Here is an 18,770-nt window from a genome sequence, read left to right as displayed (position 1 = left end):
TTGACCATGGGATGGTGTTCCAAGAAGGAGGAGTGCTAGCGAGAGACGGGCTCCACCTAACGAAGAGAGGGAAGAGCGTCTTCGCAAGCAGGCTGGCTAACCTAGTGAGGAGGGCTTTAAACTAGGTTCACCGGGGGAAGGAGACCAAAGCCCTGAGGTAAGTGGGGAAGTGGGATACTGGGAAGAAGCACTAGCAGGAGCGTGCGAGAGGGCAGGGCTCCTGCCTCATACTGAGAAAGAGGGACGATCAGCGAGTTATCTCACGTGCCTATACACAAATGCAAGAAGCCTGGGAAACAAGCAGGGAGAACTGGAAGTCCTGGCACAGTCAAGGAATTATGATGTGATTGGAATAACAGAGACTTGGTGGGATAACTCACATGACTGGAGTACTGTCATGGATGGATATAAACTGTTCAGGAAGGACAGGCAGGGCAGAAAAGGTGGGGGAGTTGCACTGTATGTAAGGGAGCAGTATGACTGCTCAGAGCTCAAGTATGAAACTGCAGAAAAACCTGAGTGTCTCTGGATTAAGTTTAGAAGCGTGAGCAACAAGGGTTATGTCGTGGTGCAAGTCTGCTATAGACCACTGGACCAGTGGGATGAGGTGGATGAGGCTTTCTTCTGGCAACTCACAGAAGTTACTAGATTGCAGGCCCTGGTTCTCATGGGAGACTTCAATCACCCTGATACCTGCTGGGAGAGCAATACAGCAGTGCGCAGACAATCCAGGAAGTTTTTGGAAAGTGTAGGGGACAATTTCCTGGTGCAAGGGCTGGAGGAACCAACTAGGGGCAGAGCTCTTCTTGCCCCAGAGCTTCTTCTACTGCTCACAAACTGGGAAGAATTAGTAGGGGAAGCTAAAGTGGATGGGAACCTGGGAGGCAGTGACCATGAGATGGTCGAGTTCAGGATCCTGACACAGGGAAGAAAGGAAAGCAGCAGAATACAGACCCTGGACTTCAGAAAAACAGACTTTGACAAGCTCAGGGAACTGATGGGCAGGATCCCCTGGGAGAATAACATGAAGGGGAAAGGAGTCTAGGAGAGCTGGCTGTATTTTAAAGAATCCTTATTGAGGTTACAGGGACAAACCATCCCGATGTGTAGAAAGAATAATAAATATGGCAGGCGACCAGCTTGGCTTAACAGTGAAATCCTTGCTGATCTTAAACACAAAAAAGAAGCTTACAAGAAGTGGAAGATCGGACAAATGAGCAGGGAAGAGTATAAAAATATTGCTCGGGCATGCAGGAGTGAAATCAGGAAGGCCAAATCACACCTGGAGTTGCAGCTAGCAAGAGATGTTAAGAGTAACAAGAAAGGTTTCTTCAGGTATGTTAGCAACAAGAAGAAAGTCAAGGGAAGTGTGGGCCCCTTACTGAATAAGGGAAGCAACCTAGTGACAGAGGATGTGGAAAAAGCTAATGTACTCAATGCTTTTTTTGCCTCTGTCTTCACGAACAAGGTCAGTTCCCAGACTACTGCACTGGGCAGCACAGCATGGGGAGGAGGTGACCAGCCCTCTGTGGAGAAAGAAGTGGTTCGGGACTATTTAGAAAAGCTGGACGTGCACAAGTCAATGGGGCCGGATACGCTGCATCCGAGAGTGCTAAAGGAGTTGGCGGATGTGATTGCAGAGGCATTGGCCATTATCTTTGAAAACTCATGGTGATCGGGGGAAGTCCCGGATGACTGGAAAAAGGCTAATGTAGTGCCCATCTTTAAAAAAGGGAAGAAGGAGGATCCTGGGAACTACAGGCCAGTCAGCCTCACCTCAGTCCCTGGAAAAATCATGGAGCAGGTCCTCAAGGAATCAATTCTGAAGCACTTAGAGGAGAGGAACGTGATCAGGAACAGTCAGCATGGATTCACCAAGGGCAAGTCATGCCTGACTAACCTAATTGCCTTCTATGATGAGATAACTGGCTCTGTGGATGAGGGGAAAGCGGTGGACGTGTTGTTCCTTGACTTTAGCAAAGCTTTTGACACGGTCTCCCACAGTATTCTTGCCAGCAAGTTAAAGAAGTATGGGCTGGATGAATGGACTATAAGGTGGATAGAAAGTTGGCTAGATTGTCGGGCTCAACGGGTAGTGATCAATGGCTCCATGTCTAGTTGGCAGCCAGTATCAAGTGGAGTGCCCCAAGGGTCGGTCCTCGGGCTGGTTTTGTTCAATATCTTCATTAATGATCTGGAGGATGGTGTGGATTGCACCCTCAGCATGTTTGCGGATGACACTAAACTGGGAGGAGTGGTAGATACGCTGGAGGGTAGGGATAGGATACAGAGAGACCTAGACAAATTAGAGGATTGGGCCAAAAGAAATCTGAGGAGGTTCAACAAGGACAAGTGCAGAGTCCTGCACTTAGGAAGGAAGAATCCCATGCACCGCTACAGACTAAGGACCGAATGGCTCGGCAGAAGTTCGGCAGAAAAGGACCTAGGGATTACAGTGGATGAGAAGCTGGATATGAGTCAACAGTGTGCCCTTGTTGCCAAGAAGGCCAATGGCATTTTGGGATGTATAGGTAGGGGCATTGCCAGCAGATTGAGGGGACGTGATCATTCCCCTCTATTGAACATTGGTGAGGCCTCATTTAGAGTACTGTGTCCAGTTTTGGGCCCCACACTACAAGAAGGATGTGGAAAAATTGGAAAGAGTCCAGCAGAGGGCAACAAAAATGATTAGGGGACTGGAACACATGACTTATGAGGAGAGACTGAGGGAACTGGGATTGTTTAGTCTGCGGAAGAGAAGAATGAAGGGGGATTTGTTAGCTGCTTTCAACTACCTGAAAGGGGTTCCAAAGAGGATGGATCGAGACTGTTCTCAGTGGTAGCTGATAACAGAACAAGGAGTAATGGTCTCAAGTTGCAGGGGGGAGGTTTAGGTTGGATATTAGGAAAAACTTTTTCACTAGGAGGGTGGTGAAACACTGGAATGCGTTACCTAGGGAGGTGGTGGAATCTCCTTCCTTAGATATTTTTAAGGTCAGGCTTGACAAAGCCCTGGCTGGGATGATTTGTCCTGCTTTGAGCAGCGGGTTGGACTAGATGACCTCCTGAGGTCCCTTCCAACCCTGATATTCTATGATTCTATGATAATCCGACCTCTTCATGAGGACTACAGAAGCTCCTTTGTCAGCCCCTTTGATTATAATGTCACAGTTGTTTCTGAGGCTGTGGATGGCGTTGCATTCTGTACAGCTGAGATTATGGGCAAGTGATGCTGTTTGTTCACAATTTCAGCCTGTGCACATCTGCAGAAGCACTCTATGGAGAAGTCCAGTCTGTCATTTCGACCATCAGGAGGAGTCCACACAGAATTCTTCTTCTTGCAGTGTTGGTAGGACGGTTCTTGTAGGTCAGTACTCTGTTCAGTGGTGTGTTGAAAATATTCTTTGAGTCAGAGACAGTGAAAGTAGGCTTCCAGATCCCTGCAGAACTGTATAATGTACGTGAGGGTGGTGGGATAGAAAGAGGCTCTGAAATAGGACAGACTATTCTGCCTGGGTAAGTGTGTGGTTGGATAGATTAACAATATTGTTGGGTGAGTTAAGGGTACCACTGTTGTAGCCCCATGACATGTATAAGTTTAGATAGTTTACTGTCCTTTTTCCTCTGTAGAGAAGTAAAGTGTGCATTGTAAATGTCTTGTCTTGTTTTTGTAAAGTCCAGCCACGTGGAAGTTTGTGTGGAAGGTTGGTTTTGTATGCAAGGTAATGCATTTAGGGATTAATAACAAGAGTTTTTGTTATAAACTGGGTACACATCACTTGGAAGTAACAGAGGAGGAGAAGGACCTCAGAGTATTGGTTAATCACAGGATGACTATGAGCCGCCAATGTGATATGGCTGTGAAAAAAGCTAATGCGGTTTTAGGATGCATCAGGCGAGGTATTTCCAGTAGAGATAAGGAGGTGTTAGTACCATTATACAAGGCACTGGTGAGACCTCATCTGGAATACTGTGTGCAGTTCTGCCCTCCCATGTTTAAGAAGGATGAATTCAAACTGGAACAGGTACAGAGAAAGGCTACTAGGATGATCTGAGGAATGGAAAACGTGTCTTATGAAAGGAGACTCAAGGAGCTTGGCTTGTTTAGCCTAACCAAAAGAAGGCCGAGGGGAGATATGATTGCTCTCTATAAATATATCAGAGGGATAAATACCAGGGAGGGAGAGAAATTATTTAAGCTCAGTACCAATGTGGACACAAGAACAAATGGATATAAACTGGCCATCAGGAAGTTTAGACTTGAAACTAGATGAAGGTTTCTAACCATCGGAGGAGTGAAGGTCTGGAATAGCCTTCCAGAGGGAGCAGTGAGGCAAAAGACATATTTGGCTTCAAGACTAAGCTTGATAAGTTTTTGGAGGGGATGGTATGATGGGATAGCCTAATTTTGGCAATTAATTGATCTTTGACTATTAGCGGTAAATATGCCCAATGGCCTGTGATGGGACACTAGATAGGATTCTTTCCTGGGTGTCTGGCTCGTAAGTCTTACCCACATGCTCAGGGTTTAGCTGATAGCCATATTTGGGGTTGGGAAGGAATTTTCCTCCAGGGCAGACTGGCAGATGCCCTGGGGGGTTTTCACCTTCCTCTGCAGCATGGGGCACAGATCACTTGCTGGAGGATTCTCTGCACTTTGAAGTCTTTAAACCATGATTTGAGGACTTCAATAGTTCAGACATAGGTGAGAGGTTTGTTACAGGAGTGGGTGGGTGAGATTCTGTGGCCTGCGTTGTGCAGGAGGTGAGACTAGACGATCATAATGGTCCCTTCTGACCTTAAAGTCTATGATTCTATGAGAGTCTCCAGTTTTGAGAGCACATTCTTGATCTTCTCCTGTTTGCTGTACAGGATACTGATCAGGTGGTTCCTCAGTTTCTTTGAGAGTGTGTGGCAAAATCTCTGACCATAGTCACCGTAGCATGTCAATTGCAATGGATTTTTTACCTTCAGTCCATCTGGTATGATGTCCATCTGTTTGCACTTGGGGAGGAAGATGATGTCTGTCTGTATTTGTGCGAGTTTTTTCATGAAGTTGATGGATTTCCACTTCATACAACTAAATTCTGTGCCACAAACATGCAGCTATTCGGCCTTGCTTCTGAGTCCTCAAAATTATTCCAAGCTATGTGGTATTTGGCTTTCAGCTAGCAGTGGCTAAAAACACAAAATCGCTGATTGCATTAATGTCAACTTTATTTCTCCCACAAAACACCCCTCTTTACAGACTGTATATTTTTTAATATTAAGATTTGCACAAACACATATAAAACAACTTTAGTGAGGCCCAGCATAGACTTAAGGCTTTTAACTGAAACCAATAATTTTCTTTTTTTGGCTGGCACTTTTCGTTTTTACTTTTGGTTTTTGTCATATTTAGAGACCAGATTGTATGTACGTTGTTAGGGGGGAGTACTCCTGGTTTGCAAAAGCATGAACTTTGCAACCATTTATTAATTTAGCACATTAGCACCAGCAACAATAAATTCTGTCCAAATATCCCTCCTTCAAATTTTACATTGTGTGAACCTCCCCCTCCGCCACCATCACTGCTGTCCGAACATGCCACTATCAGGGGACCTAGGGGCATCTATCCTCCCTAAGGAGAGGCAGTGGAAAGGACACTCTTTCCTTCATGTTCAGACAGCCTTAACAAAAGTTCTGGGTTGCATAAGTCATTTTTTTTGGCTTGTATTTTAGGAGCTGTTTTTAAATTTTTAGCCACCAAGGAGTAGGGGCTTGTCATACTTTTGTAGGGCATGTCTGTGTTTGTTTGCTTTTTGTGCTTGCTTTTTTTTAGTCATGTTTGGGAGGGCTATTACTTAAAACGGAGTTGCTTCAGGCAGAGCCACAGATCCTTTTACGCCCATAGAATCATAGAATATCAGGGTTGGAAGGGACCTCAAAGGTCATCTAGTCCAACCCCCTGCTCAAAGCAGGACCAATCCCAAACTACATCATCCCAGCCAGGGCTTTGTCAAACCGCACCTTAAAAACCTCTAAGGATGGGGTAACCCATTCCAGTGCTTCACCACCCTCCTAGTGAAACAGTGTTTCCTAATATCCAACCTAGACCTCCCCCATTGAAACTTGAGACCATTCCTTCTTGTTCTGTCATCTGCCACCACTGAGAACAGCCGCGCTCCCTCCTCTTTGGAACTCCCCTTCAGGTAGTTGAAGGCTGCTATCAAATTCCCCCCCACTCTTCTCTTCTGCAGACTAAATAATCCCAGTTCCCTCAGTCTCTCCTCATAAATCATGTGCACCAGCCCCCTAATCATTTTCATTGCCCTCCGCTGGACTCTCTCCAATTTGTCCACATCCTTCTTGTAGTGTTGGGTGCAAAACTGGATGCAATACTCCAGGTGTGGCCTCACCAATGCCGAATAGAGGGGAATAATCACTTCCCTCGATCTGCTGGCAATGCTCCTAGTAATACATGCCAAAATGCCATTGGCCTTCTTGACAACAAGGGCACACTGCTGACTCATATCCAGCTTCTCGTCCACTGTAACCCCTAGGTCATTTTCTGCAGAACTGCTGTCTAGCCACTTGGTCTGTAGTCTTTAGCAGTCCATGGGATTCTTCCATCCTAAGTCCAGGACTCTGCACTTGTCCTTATTGAACCTCCTCAGATTTCTTTTGGCCCAATCCTCTAATTTGTCTAGGTTCCTCTGTATCCTAGCCCTACCCTCCAGCTTATCTACCACTCCTCCCAGTTTAGTGTCATCTGCAAACTTACTGAGGGTGCAATCCACGCCATCCCCCAGATCATTAATGAAGATATTGAACAAAACCAGCCCCAGGACCGACCCTTGGGGCACTCCGCTTGATACTGGCTGCTAACTAGACATGGAGCCATTGATCACTACCCATTGAGCCCAATGATCCAGCCAGCTTTCTGTCCACCTTCTAGTCCATTCATCCAGCCCATACTTCTTTAATTTGCTGGCAAGAATACTGTGGGAGACCATATCAAAAGCTTTGCTAAAGTCAAGGAATAACACATCCACTGCTTTCTCCTCATCCACAAAGCCAGTTATCTCATCACAGAAGGCAATTAGGTTAGTCAGGCATGACTTGCCCTTGGTGAATCCATGCTGACTGTTCCTGATTACTTTCCTCTCCTCTAAGTGCTTCAAAATTGATTCCCTGAGGACCTGCTCCATGATTTTTCCAGGGACTGAGGTGAGGCTGACTGGCCTGTAGTTCCCAGGATCCTCCTTCTTCCCTTTTTTAAAGTTGGGCACTACATTAGCCTTTTTCCAGTCATCCGGGACCTTCCCGGATTGCCATGAGTTGTCAAAGATAATGGCCAATGCCTCTGCAATCACATCCGCCAACTCCTTTAGCACCCTCGGATGCAGCGCATCCGGCCCCATTGACTTGTGCTCATCCTGCTTTTCTAAATAGTCCTGAACCACTTCTTTCTCCACAGAGGGCTGGTCACCTCCTCCCCATACTGTGCTGCCCAGTGCAGTAGTCTGGGAACTGACCTTGTTCGTGAAGACAGAGGCAAAAAAAGCATTGAGTACATTAGCTTTTTCTACATCCTCTGTCACCAGGTTGCCTCCCCCATTCAGTAAGGGACCCACACTTTCCCTGACCTTCTTGTTGTTGCTAATAGACCTGAAGAAACCCTTCTTGTTACTCTTAACATCCCTAGCTAGCTGCAAGTCCAAGTGTGATTTGGCCTTCCTGATTTCACTCCTGCATGCCTGAGCAATATTTTTATACTTGGTCATTTGTCCAATCTTCCACTTCTTGTAAGCTTCTTTTTTGTGTTTAAGATCAGCAAGGATTTAACTGTTAAGCCAAGCTGGTCACCTGTCATATTTACTATTCTTTCTACACATCAGGATCTTTTGTTCCTGCAACCTCAATAAGGATTCTTTAAAATACAGCCAGCTCTCCTGGACTCCTTTCTCCCTCATGTCATTCTCCCAGGGGATCCTGCCCATCAGTTCCCTGAGGGAGTCAAAGTCTGCTTTTCTGAAGTCCAGGGTCCGTATTCTGCTGCTTTCCTTTCAGGATCCTGAACTCGACCATCTCATGGTCACTGCCTCCCAGGTTCCCATCCACTTTTGCTTCTCCTACTAATTCTTCCCAGTTTGTGAGCAGTAGGTCAAGAAGAGCTCTGCCCTAGTTGGTTCCTCCAGCACTTGCACCAGGAAATTGTCCCCTACACTTTCCAAAAACTTCCTAGATTGTCTGTGCACTGCTGTATTGCTCTCCCAGCAGATATTGGGGTGATTGAAGTCCCCCATGAGAACCAGAGCCTGTGATCTAGTAACTTCCGTTAGTTGCCGGAAGAAAGCCTCAGCCACCTTATCCCCCTGATCCGGTGGTCTATAGCAGACTCCCACCATAACATCACCCTTGTTGCTCACACTTCTAAACTTAATCCAGAGACACTCAGGTTTTTCTGCAGTTTCAGTGGCGTTTGGGGAGGAAGGAGTTGGACACCAAGCAATGTTCAAAGTAAAAGAACCAAACAATTATCAAAATTCAGAATTGGGATAAAAACAATTAATTAGAAATAATTATCTATTAATTGCTTCTCATATGACTAGTTCAGGAAAACGAAACCAAAAGATGGAATTGTTTGTGTATTGTTACTAGTGGGATTGCATTCAGCTTACTAATGAGACTGAAAATATAATTTATCAAGGATTCTTTTTCTAGTACATGATGGGATGTCCAAAATAAACAATTCTACCAGACTTTGAAATAAAAATTTATTTAAGTAATCAGAAATGACAGAAGGAAACCAATAAACAGTTAATTCACGAAGAATGATCCAAGTGAGATGAACCAGATTTTTAAAAAAGGTAAATAAAGAGTGATACAATGTAGCAACTCCTAAAAGCAACCTCTTAACTAAAAATTGAAATTCTATAATAGAAAGTAAATTAAAACAAGGTTGGTTAACTATATTGAGTGGAGTAGTGTTATAAAACTGGGTATAAAATTCTAAAACCTATGAACATTAACTACAATGAAATTTGTTTATTTTTCATAAGATATTAACCAAATCTACAGGTTTGCCCTAATTGAAATTAACATTAATTCTGTTAATGCTTAATAGCGAAGCACTATTAACAGAATTCAGTACCTCAACTTAAAGAACTAGGTCTGCTCTACATTTCAAAGTTAGACTTGATGTAAGTTGCCTTGCATAAACCTGGATCTGCATGTGTCTATGCTGAAATTTGTCTCCCGGCTATGTAAGCAAACAATTACAGTGACACAGTAATACCATCTCCTTGAATGGTGTTGAGCCATGGGTGACCTACTGTGGTTAATGCTGTGCAAGATGTGACCTATGTCAATCATAGACTCATAGAAGATAAGGGTTGGAAGAGACCTCAGGAGGTCATCTAGTCCATCCCCTGCTCAAAGCAGGACCAACCTCAACTAAATCATCCCATCCAGCGCTTTGTCAAGCCAGACCTCAAAAACCTTTAAGGACAGAGATTCCACCACCACCCTAGGTAATCCATTCCAGTACATCACCACCCTCCTGGTGAAATAGTTTTTCCTAATATCAACCTAGACCTCCCCCACTGCAACTTGAGAGCATTGCTCCTTCTTCTGTCATCTGCCACCACTGAGAACAGCCTAGCTCCATCCTCTTTGGAACCCCCCTTCAGGTAGTTGAAGGCTGCTATCAAATCCCCGCTCACTCTTCTCTTTTGTAGACTAAATAATCCCAGTTCCCACAGCCTCTCCTCATAAATCATGTGCCCCAGACCACTGATCATTTTCATTGCCCTCCGCTGGACTCTCTCCAATTTGTCCACATCCTTTCTGTACTGGAGGGCCCAAAACTGGATGCAATACTCCAAATGTGGCATCACCAATGCTGAATAGAGAGGAATAATCACTTCCCTTGATCTGCTGGCAATGCTTCTACTAATGCAGCCCAATATGCAGTTAGCCTTCTTGGCAACAAGGACACATTGTTGTTCATATCCAGCTTCTCATCCACTGTAATCCCCAGATCCTTTTCTGCAGAACTGCTGCTTAGCCAATCGGTCCTCAGCCTGTAGAGGTGCATGGGATTCTTCCTTCCTAAATGCAGGACTTTGCTCTTGTCCTTGTTGAACCTCATCAGGTTTCTTTTGGCCCAATCCTCCAATTTGTCTAGGTCACTCTGGACCCTATCCCTACCCTCCAGCATATCTACCACTCCCCCCAGCTTAGTGTCATCCTCAAACTTGCTGAGGGTGCAATCCATCCCATCATCCAGATCATTAATGAAGATGTTGAACAAAACTGGCCCCAGAATCAAACACTGGGGCACTCCGTTTGATACCAGCTGCCAACTAAACATCGAGCCATTGATCCCTACCTGTTGAGCTTGTCAATCTAGCCAGCTTTCTATCCACCTTATAGTCCATTTATCCAATCCATACTTCTTTAACTTGCTGGCAAGAATACTGTGGGAGACTGTATCAAACACTTTGCTAAAGTCAAGGTGTATCATGTCCTCTGCTTTCCCCATATCCACAGCGCCAGTTATCTCATCATAGAAGGCAATCAGGTTGGTCAGGCATGACTTGCCTTTGGTGAATCCATGTTGACTGTTCCTGATCAACTTCCTCTCCTCCAAGTGCTTCAAAATGGATTCCTTGAGGACCTGCTCCATGATTTTTCTGGGGACTGAGGTAAGGCTGACCGGTCTGTAGTTTCCCAGATTCTCCTTCTTCCGTTTTTGAAAGATGGGTACTATATTTGCCTTTTTCCAATCATCCAGGACCTCTCCCGATCACAACGAGTTTTCAAGGATAATGGCCAATGGCTCTGCAATTACATCAGCCAACTCCCTCAGCACCCTCAGATGCATTGCATTTGGCCCCATGGACTTGTGTATGTCCAGCTTTTCTAAATAGTCCTTATTCTGTTCTTTCACCACTGAGGGCTGCTCACCTCCACCTCATACTGTGCTGCCCAGTGCAGCAGTCTGGGAACTGACCTTGTCTGTGAAGAATGAGGCAAAAAAGTATTGAGTACTTCAGCTTTTTCCACATTATCTGTCACTAGGTTGCCTCCCCCTGTCAGTAAAGGTCCCACACTTTCCCTGACCTTCTTGTTGCTAACATACCTGTAGAAACCCTTCTTGTTATCCTTCACATTCCTTGCTAGCTGCAACTCCAATTGCTTTGGCCTTCCTGATTGCTTGAGCATGCAGGGATGTAATCTTTTCATATGCCTTTTAGTCATCTGTCCAAGTTTTCACTTCTTGTAAGCTTCCTTTTTGTGTTTAAGCTCACCGAAGATTTCTCTGTTAAGCCAAGCTGGTCGCCTGCCATATTTGCTATTCTTGCTGCACATTGGGATGGTTTGTTCCTGTGCCCTCAATAAGTCTTCTTTAAAATACAACCAGCTCTCATGGACTCCTTTCCCCCTCATATTAGCCTCCCAGGGGATCCTGCCCATCAATCCTAAGAGTCCTCCATCAGCTGTCCCACAATGCCCAACACTGACCTCTCTGGTGACAATTGTGAACTCCACTGTCCAGGGATCATGGAGACCAGAAGCCACACACAACCTTTTAAAACACCATGTATTTTTGACATGTTTTTTTCTGATTGCCCAGTTTGGCAAGCACAGCTAGCAGCTAACTCTCCCTTGATGTATGCAACTGCCCATGCTAATTACATACACTAGACATGTTCCTGCAAGGAGTAGACAGGAGATATTGGAAATGGTCATGGCCCCATTGCTGCAGTTCTTCCTGTGGGTCTGCAAATACCATTGCATTATTCATCATTCAAAGCTGTGCAGACTCCATGCTTTTGTCAAATATGGAGGATAGTGAAAGTGCTATGGGGGTAAACATGGCCCTAGTGTCAAATAACCAAGTATATATTCAATGAAGTAACTCAATTAAAAATTATAATTTGACTTGACATTAAAACTTTTAAACAAAAAATGAAAGTGGACAAAAATAGATATGTTGGATTGGACAATCAAGTTTAAATCAGTGTCAACAAAATTAGCAAAACCATTAATACTTTTCTTACTTTGTCTAAAGAAGTATTCTTAGGCAAGCATGATTCTTAAAGAAAATTCAGTCATATGATTATTACAGCTTGAAATTCAGCAGTATTTAGGCATGCCAATAGCTGAAAATGGTTAGAATAATACATACAAAAGCTGCGGTACACGAATCACCCAGTGTTATTATTATGCAATAGAGCAGAGTTGATAGGTTTGGCTCTGATTTGGTGCAGTCAATAGACAATTTTACAAGTGATCAAGTTCAGAAAGCAGTTTGATTAACTTTAATTTGAATACAGTAACTCCTCACTTAAAGTCGTCCTGGTTAACATTGTTTCATTGTTATGTTGCTGATCAATTAGGGAACATGCTCGTTTGAAGTTGTGCAATGCTCCCTTATAGCATTGTTCGGCAGCCGCCTGCTTTGTCCACTGCTTGCAGAAAGAGCAGCCTGTTGGAGCGAGCTGGGGGGGGGCTTGGAACCAGGGTGGACCAGCAGCCTCCCTATCAGCTCCCCGCTCCCCTAAAGTTCCCTGTGCAGCAGCTGCCCAGCAGGCTACCAATTGCTGGGCAGTTCAGCTGTCCCTCCCCCCACTGCCATGTGCTGCTCCTGCCCTCTGCCTTGGAGCTGCTCCCGGGAGCCTCCTGCTTGCTGTGCTAGAGATGGGGGGGGAAAGAGGGGTGCTTTTGTCAGGGTGTTCCCCTCCTCCCCCGCTCCTGCCACACACCCCCCAGCTTCTTTACCCCATCGGGCCATCTCCACAGAGTAGGTAGGGGGGACACGACAGGGCTCAGGAGGGGGGAGCTTGCTGGCAGCAGCTGCTGTCTCAGCTTGCTGATCTACTTAAAAGGCAATGGACTTAGAGTGGAGTCAGCATACTTAAAAGGGGCAATACGCATCTCTCTCTCTCTCTCACACACACACGGTGTGTGTCTCTGTCTCTCTCTGCCATGCTGTCTCCCCTCCCTCCATTCGTGGTGCCTTGTAGAGTGTGAGGCTACATTAACAATGTGTTAACCCTTGAGGGCTCAGCCGAGTGCTAGTTCATCATTTAGCAGTAAGGCATTCCCTGGGAAATATCCCACCCTCTTCCACCCTCTGACTTCACCATCTCAACCAAGCTTCACAATCATCATTGCTGTGTACAGTATTAAATTCCCAGGAACCTAACCCATCCGATTTACATTAATTCTTATGGGGAAACTGGATTTGCTTAACATCACTTTGCTTAAAGTAGCATTTTTCAGGATCATAACTACAACATTAAGCAAGGAGTTACTGTACTTTGGTTGAGGTAGCGTTCTTAGAGAGTTGATAGGTAGACATTGTATTGCAGGGAGATCCTGGTGTTTGAATTAATTGGCATAAGACAAAGATTGATTATTAAAGGTAATTATGTATACCAAAGGGAAAACACTAATGTTCAAATATAGATAAAGTACTATCACAAAGTACCTGGCTTTTGGTATTTAAAATAGACAATGGTAAAATAGTAATTCTTTCACCAAGATTGGAATGAGGCTAGTGTGAGGTGTAAGGTATTAACACATTAAATACTCTCTAGTTAAAAACACAACATGACTAGCATAAAATTATTCTAAAGTTTAGAACACACAAATAAAGATTTACGTCAGATTTTGAAGTCAGAAGATGGCTTTTCTCACTCACGCAGTGTAATATTACAAGGGGGAGAGTTCTAAGAATGCTTCTCTTAGCAGGTAATTCTCATTCACACATGCAAAGACAGCACAGCTGCAGGGGTGAGAGTAAGACACACGGCAGAGCAAAATAGTGATTATACTAAGTTGCTAATTCTCAAAAGCACTTAATGTTATGAATTAAATTGACACAGGACAACAAAACAAAATTAACCATCAAACAATGAATTTCCTCAAAACTATGATAACACAATAAGTACAGATGAGTTTTAGTTATGTATTCTTCAAACCAAAAATTGAAGGGTGGCTCATTTAAGCAGTAAATTAGTAAGGTAAGTGAAGTGAGCTCAGCACAATACACACAAGGCATGAACAATAAGTGGCAGTTATTTGCAGTGCAAGCACACAGTTTAAAGCAGCACTAAATCAGTTTTAGTTACAGACCAGATGCCAGCTCTTGCCAAGGCTGCAAGCATTAGCTAAGAACTGACAAACTCAGCGCTGGAAACCAGTCCAGTTCATCTGTATGTTAGTTTTGCTCAAAGTAGGTATTAGTCTTGTAAGAATGTATTTAGTGTTTAGACTCTATGAAATGCTTGTAAATTACTGTATGCATTAATCTCACTTGTAATATTCGTATTCCAGGCTATAAGGAAATATGTAAGTTTTGCTTTATAACTTTGAAAATGTTTGCTCTGAACTTGTGAACCCAGTTGTGGAAATAATCCCCCCAGCCCATCCAGGAGAACTATCAAAATTTAAATGGGCCATTAAAAGACAAAGACTTTGTTAATTGTCCCATCCACTCATGGAGAAGTATGTGCAGAAGCCTTGTCCCAGAGCTTTGAATGCTAGAAGAGGGAAATAAAAATAGTTGATGTGAAGATTTTTCCTCTCTTTGCATTTGACCTCTCACAGGGCCAGAGAAACCAAACTGAAGCCAGAGATCCCCAGGGGTTATCTCCTGGGTCTGCCCTGAAAGATACTTTGAATTGACAGACACTGTCACTTAGGATTTAGATGGTAACTCATTTGTCTGTATGTGTTCGCTTGCTTTAACCTGTCAATAACTCATTTCTTTTCCCTAGTTAATAAACCTTTAGATAGATAGTTTATTACAGGACTGGCTACAGACATTGTCTTTCGTGTAAGATCTAGGGTACCAATTGATCTGGGGTAAGTGACTGGGCTCTTGGGTCTGGAAGCAACCTGAATATTTTGTGATCTTTTGTATAAGTGACCATTTATCACTCATCACTGCCTGGGTGGCAAGACAGACAGGAGGCACTGAGGGGAGTGTCTGTGACTCCATGGCAAGACTGGTATCGTGATGCAGGTGTTCACATTTGTTCCTGGCTTGGTGAACCCTAATTATAGGGACACCGCTCCAGCTCCAGGTGTCTGCCTGATTTCTGACAGTCTGCACTCATGGTCATGAGCCACTTAGGCTTATTTAAAATGTTACATATAAATCTACAACAACAGATGGGAGAGGAGGACAGGTCACTTGTTTAGGGTCTAGAACATGTAGGGACATAGAAACGCCTTTGTTTATTCCTTCTCTTAAAGCTGTACACTCCTTTTCAAAGTCATAAGACAACTTTTATATTGTTAGAAAAGTCTGTTAACTCTGGATTCAGGAAAGAGGGTAATTAAACCATTTAACTCATTTCAGCGTTCAACTGTAGGTAACTTGGCCTAAAATCAGGCTTTGCATATGTTTAAATGCAAGAATACATGAGTCAAGTGTGAGCTATTTCATTAAATCGTAATGGTATCACTTTTAAGGAAAAGCGTATGAAAATTGCATACTCAGGGGTCAAAATCAGACATTTAGGTACCACAGAAGGAATCACAACACCATTAATGTCCACAAAGGTTGATCAGCTATTATTACATTCCAGGGAATTAATTTCTATGTATTTTCACTGTCCTGAGTCTAAAGTGCTTTTTTTATATTTTTGTGCTAAATGCCTGCATCAGAAAAATGAAATAAGAAGTTAATAACAGTGGAACTACAGTGTATTTAGTGAACCTGGATTCTACATGTAATCAGATTAATTATGAATTCTGTGGAATGTAGTCATAGAGGACTTTGTAAAGGATACAGGTCTCAAAATGGGGAACTGCAGATCCATGACAGAAGAAGTGTGTAACGCTACTGGTAATAGTCAGTAACTCAGACATCTAGTTAAACCTTCCAGATCTATGAGTTGATGGGAACTAATAGGAATAAAAAACAGAACCCCAGTGTAATCACACTTGATAGTTTATACTGTGTAAAACAGACCCATAAGAGACTTTCTTGGAGGCCCCAGCTCCACAAATGCCCATTTTCATACCCTGAGACTCAGATCCACCCCATTCTTCCAGAATCATAGAAGATTAGAGTTGGAAGAGAACTCAGGAGGTCATCTAGTCCAATCCCATGGTCAAAGCAGGACCAACCCGAACTTTCTGGTTCAAAGCAAGAAAGTCACAAATAAATCATTGTCCTGCTCAGTGCCCAGAGCCAAGTCAGGACATCACACTGACAATCTAACTGAGCCCATCTCTTCATCTGTATGTAGGCATTGTACTAAGTAAGGTGGCGGGGGGGATTCACAAAGGTTCTTAGGCACCTTTCTAGGCACCCCTGTGATAACAGCACTCCCACTCAGGTGCCATCTATCCCTGTAGGCTCTTAACCTCACTCGGACACCTACATTTTTGCAGTAAAAATCCTCTAGATCAGTGGTTCTCAGACTTTTGCACTGGTGACCTCTTTGACATAGCAAGCCTCTGAGTGCGACCCCCCTTATACATTGAAAACACTTTTTAATATATTTAACACCATTATAAATGCTGGAGGCAAAGCGGGGTTTGGTGCAGAGGCTGACAGCTCGTGACCCCCCCATGTAATAACCGCACGACCCCCTGAGGGGTCCCAACCCCCAGTTTGAGAACCCCTGCGCTAGATGCCTATGTTCCTGCTTCTGGATGTGCATGCGGCTGTCTCACCCTAGGCACCCAAGCCCTAGCCTCTCCCCTAAGCCTCAGCGCAACTCACAGATGAGGGGAAGGTAGCCAGAGGCTCAATCTGATAGGTATGTTCAGAGGCTGCCTAGCTCCACACAAAATAGCTGGGAGGCTGGGGGAGGGTGAAAGGAGATGGCCCTCCCTCCTAATTTTCAGCCCAGTGGTTAGGGTGCTTGAAAAGGATGTGGGAGACGATACCCCCCCCGACACACACACTTGAAGTGTCCCCTCCTCTGCCTGATGAGAAGGGATTTGAATAGGAATTGACTATCTCACAGGACAGAGCCCTGTGAATAGATACTGAAAGCAACACTGGAGCAAGGGACTGGACCCTGGGTCTCCCACCTTGCTGCAGGGTGTCCTATAACATCATTTTCAGTCTATTTGGCCCAATGAGTCTTTTAGTATTTTTGCACAGTGGAACAGCTTCCACAGGGTAGACTGAGAGGCCCCACCCACCCATCAGTATATCCCATAGCTCAGTACCTGGGCACTCACCACAGAGGTTGCAAAGCCCTTCTTCTGATCAGGCAGACTTGAACTGGGTCTCTCCCCTCTGGGTAAGTGCCCTAACCACTGGGCTAAAGGTTATGAGGTAAAGCCTCCTCTTCCCCCAGTCAGGTTGTTTTGAGTGGAGTTAGGCAGCCTCTGAACACTCCTACTGAATGTGGCCCATAGCCAGAGGAGTGCCTGTCATTCCTGGTTTGTGAATGGTAAGCAGAGATTGGTGTCTCCCTGCAGACTGAACATAGGCATCTTTCTCCATGACAGGGGCAGAGCTTAAGACACCCTCCCCTCCACTTAAGACACTATCAGGAATAAACAATAATTTGCAGCTTATAAAATAAAGATGGTTCTAGGTTACTAGCACCAAACTAAACTGTAAGAGCCGATCAGAGGATGTTCAGAACTTCTTGAGAAGTTGTAATCAAACCCCATCACAATGTGTGAATCTTATCTCAGCCTCTTGCTCTGCATGGCTCTGTTCCAAGAAGGTGGTTTCATTCTCTGCTTTAATAACTGTTGCATGTCCTTGTTAGACGGCCAGTCCAGCCTGGCCTGACCCTCTCAGATTGATGGGAACCAGCAAAGGTGTTATTCACTTGGCCCATCACTAGTATGACACTTCTAGTGCTTTTGTCCTCTGTGGATTCTCTGGTGTTTGTTAAGGTTTGAGCTCTGATTGAAGCATTTCCCACAGTCGTGACAATTATAGGGTCTCTCCCCCGTGTGGATTCTCTGGTGATTAATAAGGTTTGATTTCCAACTGAAGCTTTTCCCGCAGTTGGGGCAGTTATAGGGTCTCTCTCCCGTGTGGATTCTGTGGTGTAGCAGAAGCTGTGAGCTTTGAGGGAAGCTTTTCCCACATACAGTGCATCTGTAGGGTCTCTCTCCCGTATGGGTTCTCTGGTGCTGAGTGAGTTCTGACCTGCTTCTGAAGCTTTTCTCGCAGTTGGGGCACTTATGGGGCTTCTCTCCACTGTGGGTTCTCTGGTGTTTTGTGAGGTCTGAGCTGCAACAGAAGCTTTTCTCACATTCAGGACACTTATAGGGTCTCTCTCCTGTATGGAATCTCTGATGTGTAGTGAGGTTTGAGCTCCAACGAAAGCTTTTCTCACAGTCAGGGCACTTATAAGGCTTCTCTCCACTGTGGATTCTCTGATGTTCAATAAGGGTTGAGCTCCGTCTGAAGCTTCTCTCGCAGTCAGGGCAGTTATAGGGTTTTTCTCCCGTGTGGGTTCTTTGGTGTCTAATCAGGTCTAATCTCCAACAGAAGTTTTTCCCACAGTCACCGCATGTGTTGGGTCTCTCTCCAGCAGGGATTCTCTGCGGAACAGTTTCTTTCATTTTCTTCGCCTTTTTGCGCCGATGAATCAATTTATCCCATCTCTCCCCTGGCTGGATTCCCTGCTGTGTCTCTGGCCTGTGCTGGCTCTCACGGGCTTCTCCCTGCTCAGGACTCTGGGAAACGTCCTCTTCGGCTCTTTCCAACAGCACTCCATGCAGTTCCTCTGGCTGAGGATTCTTCTCCTCATTCTCACTCACCGTCCCATTAGCTGCTGGGA

At 44.6% G+C, this 18,770-nt stretch overlaps 2 protein-coding genes across 3 annotated transcripts in view; both read right to left on the bottom strand.

Moving 5' to 3' along the window:
- LOC114018318 (zinc finger protein OZF-like) overlaps positions 1-18,770 on the bottom strand; it is a 139,012-nt gene that overhangs the window by 108,894 nt on the left and 11,348 nt on the right. The gene's annotated exons all lie outside the window — the stretch shown is intronic.
- Positions 13,880-18,770, bottom strand: part of LOC102941353 (zinc finger protein 3) — a 47,317-nt gene continuing 42,426 nt past the window's right edge. Inside the window, exon 6 of the mRNA XM_043528792.1 lies at positions 13,880-18,764. Within this exon, the coding sequence (XP_043384727.1) occupies positions 17,833-18,764 (932 nt within the window). The 3' untranslated portion in view covers positions 13,880-17,832. The remainder of the gene's footprint in view (positions 18,765-18,770) is intronic.

This window comes from Chelonia mydas, chromosome 14 (assembly GCF_015237465.2).
Source record: "Chelonia mydas isolate rCheMyd1 chromosome 14, rCheMyd1.pri.v2, whole genome shotgun sequence".
NCBI classification, from domain to species: Eukaryota; Metazoa; Chordata; order Testudines; family Cheloniidae; genus Chelonia; species Chelonia mydas.
Note: the sequence above shows the minus strand (reverse complement) of the source record. Positions and strands in the feature narration are given on the sequence as shown.